Source organism: Gobio gobio (assembly GCF_949357685.1).
Source record: "Gobio gobio genome assembly, chromosome: 11".
In the NCBI taxonomy this organism is placed as follows: domain Eukaryota; kingdom Metazoa; phylum Chordata; class Actinopteri; order Cypriniformes; family Gobionidae; genus Gobio; species Gobio gobio.
In genome coordinates this window covers 53453561-53460337 of record NC_137104.1, presented here as the reverse complement: position 1 = coordinate 53460337, position 6777 = coordinate 53453561, and the positions used below count along the sequence as shown (strand labels likewise).

The following is a 6777-nucleotide window of genomic DNA, read 5'->3' as shown; positions in this document are numbered from 1 at the left end:
TACTATTTACATTTTGTTTCAGTTTTATTTCAATAACTAAAATGTTTTTTAATAGTTGGTCTTTGCTAATGAGAGTCTGTGTCTGTGTCTGCATTGGTCAGTCAGTGTGCCGGACCATCAGCCGGTCATACCGTGAAGCGTGAGGTTTTCCGAGCCGAAGCGGCTGAAGATGTAATCCAGGAAGTACTCCTGCTCAGGAAGGTCATGTGCTCTCATGCAGTCTCCTCGCAGGGCGTGATAGAGGACGTTCCCCATCACAGCGTCCAGCTCCACGTGCACATGGTCTCCGTGAGGAGAGATGCTCTCTTCCAGGACGTCCTTCAGAGAGAGACAGGGCTGAAAGAGGAGATGCAATTAGCCTTGGCAATCATTTTACTGCGCGCTTGCACTAAACAACACGCGATACACACCTCATGTGTGTCGGGCTGGTAGTATTTCTCCATATCGTGAAACAGCTTCTCCAAACCCTCATATTCACTGATGTGAGGAGGATGGCTGGCGCTGGTGTTGTGATGGCCGCTGTGGCCTGAGATGGTTTGGAGGAAGTGATCGGTCTCGATGCCCCAGCGGCCCTCGCGGACGGCCCTGCAGGTCTCCAGCGGAGCGCTCAGGAACAAACACCATCCAGGGGCCGCGGTGAAGAAATCCTCCATCTGTAGGCCCTGTGAGCTGCTGTAGTTCCTCAACAACTGCTGCAGACCAGCCACTGTAAGACACTGAGAGACAGAGAGCGCTCAACATACACATCAGTGTTACGCTTTTCGAGAAATCATGATCGTATTTCATCAGTGGATTGAAGTGAGACTTACACCACACAAATCGGCACAATGCCAAATGATTTTGTGTCTTTATAACAGCAGAAACGACTTCAAATATATATATATACATACATACAGACATACAGAGTGTGTGTGTGTGTGTGTGAGTGTAGTTATATATATATATATATATATATATATATATATACAGTGTGTTTGTGGTTTTGTGTGTATGTGTGTGGTTATATATATACATACAGTGTGTGTGTGTGTGGTTTTATATATACATATATATATATACACATACAGTGTGTGTGTGTGTGTGTGTGTGTGTGTGGTTTTGTATGTGTGTGGTTATATATATACATACAGTGTGTGTGTGTGGTTTTATATATACATATATATATACACATACAGTGTGAGTGAGTGTGTGTGTGTGTGTGGTTTTGTATGTGTGTGGTTATATATATATATCTATACAGAGTGTGAGTTTGTGGTTTTGTGTGTGTGTGTTATATATATATATATATGTGTGTATAGTTATATATATATATATATGTGTGTGTGTATGTGTGTGGTTATATATATATACATACAGTGTGTGTGTGGTTTTTGTGTGTGTGTATATATATATATATATATATATATATATATATATATATATATATATATATATGTATATATATATATATATATATATATATATATATATATATATATATATATATATACACATACATACAGTGTGTGTGTGCTTGTGTGTGGTTATATATATATATACACATATAGTGTGTGTGTGTGTGTGTGTGTGTGTGTGTGCTTGTGTGTGGTTATATATATATATACACATATAGTGTGTGTGTGTGTGTGTGTGTGTGTGTGTGTGTGTGTGTGCTTGTGTGTGGTTATATATATATATACACATATAGTGTGTGTGTGTGTGTGTGTGTGTGTGTGTGTGCTTGTGTGTGGTTATATATATATACATACACATCAATGTTACGCTTTTCGAGAAATCACGGAAAGATGAGGACAAAAAAAAGTGACAGCGAGTGAAGCGGAGGCTTCCCGTTTCCTGGACACGTATTTCATCAGTGGACTGAAGTGAGACTTCCACCACACAAATCGGCACAATGCCAAATGATTTTGTGTCTTTATAACAGCAGAAATGACTTCAAATACTCTGTCATTTATGATCATACAGATAAGAGTAATGCTGCGTTCACACCAAATGCGAATAGAGCGTTTAGTTCAGGGGTGTCCAATCCTGATCCTGGAAGGCCACTGTCCTGCTGAGTTTAGCTCCAGCCCCAATTAAAGCTACACTGTAACTTTTTTAGTTTATTCTTAGCTAAAAACACTCAGTTCTTTCAAAAATATATGTGCTCATTAATGTATATTTACTTATTTCAAGTAATAAAGTATTCTCGTAAGTTTATAATATGCCATTGAAAATAAATACGGTAATGGGATCTAACGTTGGTCGCCATGTTGCCCCTCCATCTTGAAAGTACATCAGCCAAAGAGGGACATACCCATGAATTCAAGCTTCGCTTTTCGCGTTTTAACACTCGATGGCACCGTGTCCAATGTGGACGAGGTCGAACTGGAAGCCATGTTAATCTTGGACTAAATCGGCCACCGTAGGAGTTAAAACGAAATCGGAATTGAGAAGAAGAGAAACTAATATTCACTGGATGGTCATATACCTTTTCACCACTAGATGGGGGAAAATATCACACAGTGTAGCTTTAAACACACCTGATCCGAGTTTGGACACCTCTGGTCTAGTTGGACGCTTGAACATTTTGAATTCATATGCGCGTTTAAATTGAGCGTTTGAAGCGAATAGACGCGCGTTCAAGGCGCTCCAGGAGAAATATGTCATAAAACACCACTCTGCCTCTTTTCATTTTCATTAAAAATATATATTAAACATTAATAGCCACACACGTGGTCCAGGCAACTCCTACATTATCTTCACTTCATGTATATTTAAATATCCTTAAAAAATAAAGTTATGAAACTTCTCTTTGCCCTCAGTCAAAACGATTTGGCAGACAACAAATGATAGATTCATGACACCAAAGATCGGCCGTGAGATCTGCACAAGATGAATTATATCTCATGTTTAACCACTACAGGACATCAGAGCCAGCGGCAGACGGCAGAAGGACTGGCCGAGGATATTCTCTGGCTCATCTCACAGCAGTTATAGATTATAATGACAGAATATGCTAATCAATGACTTAAAGATCGCTAACTCATAAATTCATCATCCATCCATTCAGAAACGTCATGTTGTCTCTTCTTGAGTCTCTCCATCATTGTCACAACACAAGCTCTTGAAGCTCCGCCCTCTTCATGAAAGGGGGTGGGGATCAGCTGCTAATTTGCATTTAAAGGGACACACACAAAAAGTGACTAATTTAACATGCTATAAAAAATGATCTGTGGGGTATTTTGAGCTCAAACTTCACACACACACTCTGGGGACATCAGAGACTTATTTTGTAAAAAGGGGCATAATAGGATCCCTTTAAATTGTTTTATTCGATGTCAGAAACAAGCTTCCATAATGTGATAATGGAGTCTAGATAAAAGTTGTATTTATTGCAACTGTTTTGTATTTAAGGCAAAATCATTGTTTTTTTTTATCATGCACTGGTCAATTTTGAGATTTTAGGCTATTTTGCTTTCATAACTTCTGGTCTTCTTTCAGCTGGTGGAAATAAAACATCCAAAACACACAATTAAGTGTTTATTTTATTGCACTTTATCTATATCCATCTGTAGATTTTAATATAGGCCTATATCTTCAAAGGCCATGAGTTTCTCCACTTCAGCAGCTTCACAAACACCAAACTTTAGTTATATATCTATATTCTGAAGGGTTTTACAGACGGTTAGTTCATGTACCATTCACCCTATTATACGTTTTATACCTGAAAACATAATTTTCTGGCTGTTGACAGTATTTTCTGATTTATGGAGGGATAAAAAGTCGTGCTAACAAACTTTATACTTGAAAAGTTATAATAGAAAAGTTAATATTTAACCCACTGAAATATGTTTCAAAACATATTTTTGGGAAAACCACTAATCTCCTATTACATAAAAATAATCAATCTCCAAAGTAATAAAGTTCAATGTACAAAACATCACAGCTCCTACAGTAAAACCGTGGCTCACGATAACCACCACTTTGATTTTTTAAGTATTTTACTATAGCGGGGTAAAATACAGTAATACAGTAATACAATAATACAGTAATTATTATAGTATTAGTCTGAACAGATATCAAATATAAGTGCTGGTTTTTGTGTTTCACCACTACAGAAAACACGCAGACCTTTATGATTATCGATTAAATAAACTATCAACAGTTTTCAGTCAGTTTATCTTATAAAACCATGGGTTCACGGTTCATAATTTGCACTGTTGGTAGTATATTTCGTAACGCAGGTCTATCTCAGTAACTTAAAGGTTAAAAAGTCAAAAGTCCAGTTACACAAAAGCCTTTTTCTCTAGTAAGAGTTAGTTTCAAACACCTAGTGTTTTGATCTGAAAGGTTAAACTCTCAGTAAACCGGTTTTTATCCCCATAAATGTGACCCTGGACCACAAAACCAGTCATAAGGGTCAATTTTTAGATACAACTATTTGAAAATCTGGAATCTGAGGGTGCAAAAAAATCGAAATATTGAGAAAATCGCCTTTAAAGATGTCCAAATGAAGTCCTTAGCAATGCATATTACAACTAATACAACTTATATATATATATACGGTAGGAAATGTACAAAATATCCTCATGGAACACGATCTTTATTAATATTGTAATGCTTTTTTGGCATAAAAGAAAATTGAATAGTTTGACCCATACAATGTATTGTTGGCTATTGACTTATAACTGGTTTTGTGCTCCAGGGTCACAAATGTCAAGCTGGGGCAAGTTGTCACGTGATTTTATATCTTTTTAAGTTGTTTCATGAATTATTTTGCATTTCATAATTGTTTACAGACATTAAATGAACTTTCAGGTCTATGATGTGACACCAATAGCGGCCAACGGGTGTTGAATGAACGGTCTCTCATATTTTAAAAGCATTTGTCACACCACAGGACTAAATAAAAGGAGATTAAAATGGTGTAAAGCGTAAAAGACATCGTGTAACACACGTCCCCTTTAAGCATTTAACCTGTTCGATACTGTAAAGGTTTCTGATTCTTTATTTATTCTCCCCAAACATTCGTAACTTCTTTTTTCCCCCTAGCTTATATAACATAATTTAGTCAAATATTACTCTATAAAATTGTATTTCAGGCCTATATAACAGTAATTTACGCGACTATTCTTCAGTCAGGTGTAGCGCACGAGCCTTCAGCCGCCGCGGGCGCGCGCTGGACCTCGACCTCTCCAAAAGTGCGCAAATATATCCTACCTTTCCACACGACACACCGGAGCACTGCACACGGTTCTCCAGCCGCTCAAACACCGAGACAAGCGCATCTTCTGTGAGGAACTCTTCACCTGGAGCCAGCAGATCCACAACTTTCGCGTAAATCTCCTTTTTATCGGCTCGCGCGCCCGCGAACACGCCGAGGCAGGCGAAGCACAGAACTAGAACACCTCTAGTCTCCATAATCTGTGTGTTTGAGCCTGCTTTTCGGTATTAAGAGGGTCTTTCGGGTGAGACACAGGTCCGAGAGACTGCACACAAACACACTCAGAGCAGCTTTAGAGATCCTCACACCTGCTCAGGTACAGGCTCTTCTAGCCCTCTGATTGGCCGCTTCTCCTCCTGCTCTCAAACACGTCTCATGAAGGAGGGAAGCCTCTTCCGCTCACCTGCACTGGGGGCTGAGGGCTTCGGACAGGGGCTGCCCTGTCTACAGATCGCATTTCAGGACTTTCCAGCACTTGCCCTCAAGGAATAGTGCCAAATATGTGATATTTAATACACAAAAGGACCGAGAAGAGATGCAGGAGATTGAAAAACTGAACACCAATACACCTCCTCTGCTCTGAGGACAGGCCTAATGCTCACTGGATGTGAACTCCAATACACAGTGTTAGTTTGGCATTCACTCTGGATGTTTTCTTTCTCACACAAAGTTTATCCGGTGGATGTTCAGACATTGAGACAAGAGTGAACTAACCAGTCATTTTAACCAATGAAAAAGATTGGTGTTTCATCAGGTTGCCTATTTTGTGGTCATTAAAACTTCATAATGTGACAACTTGCCCCATGCAGTGTGTCAGTATCTCCATCAGCATGTGTTGCATGTACACAGAAATTAAAAATATGACAGGATAAGCACAATTTGAAGTCGCACAATGCTGATAAACACACACCTGTGACCTCGCATTATATGTTAATGCATGTTGCTTAGCAATAGTAAACATAGTAAACTTAATTGCTTTATTTGTTATTATCAGTGTAACTTATTTGGTGTCAATGCATCACTGCGTTATAAAAGGGCATTCATTACCATTGGTTTTAAGGTTTTGTTTAATTAAGAATATCCCTAAAACAAGAACAATTACTGTAATGCTTTATTGCACTTTCCCAGTGAAAAAAAATTAACAACAAAACATTTATATTTAACACATCACTGAATCATTTTAATGGGTTAAAGGCGCAGTGTGTAAGATTTTTGGATTTAAAATATCCCCCTGGGACCCAGGAAAAAAAAAGTTTTTTTTTATCTAGTATTTTTTCATGTCATTACATTGTTTAGAGCATAAGAAACATTTAGAAAAATTATATTTTATTCATATATTATGATATGTCCTCTGTAGTTGACACCAGGACTCAGTTGTTTAAAAAATAAAATGACATAAAATTGCATGCATAGACAAAAACAATGGGATTTATTTTTCATTCACCAATCAATTTTTAGGTTTCAGGATTTTTTTTTAACCAAACTTTGTTTAAAGATGATTCTGAACTATGTAATAAAAGATATAACGGAATTAATTGATTTTACTTTATGCAATATGCGGGTAAAATGACCAT

At 37.8% G+C, this 6777-nt stretch overlaps 1 protein-coding gene across 1 annotated transcript in view; it reads right to left on the bottom strand.

Moving 5' to 3' along the window:
- The window catches only part of slc39a4 (solute carrier family 39 member 4), a 35140-nt gene extending 29556 nt beyond the window's left edge, over positions 1 to 5584 (bottom strand). Inside the window, exons 1-3 of the mRNA XM_079830290.1 lie at positions 5200 to 5584; positions 411 to 716; positions 132 to 336 (exon numbers count right to left, since the gene is read on the bottom strand). Of these exons, the coding sequence (XP_079686416.1) occupies positions 132 to 336; positions 411 to 716; positions 5200 to 5400 (712 nt within the window). The 5' untranslated portion in view covers positions 5401 to 5584. The remainder of the gene's footprint in view (positions 1 to 131; positions 337 to 410; positions 717 to 5199) is intronic.
- Between the last annotated feature and the right edge of the window lie 1193 nt (positions 5585 to 6777).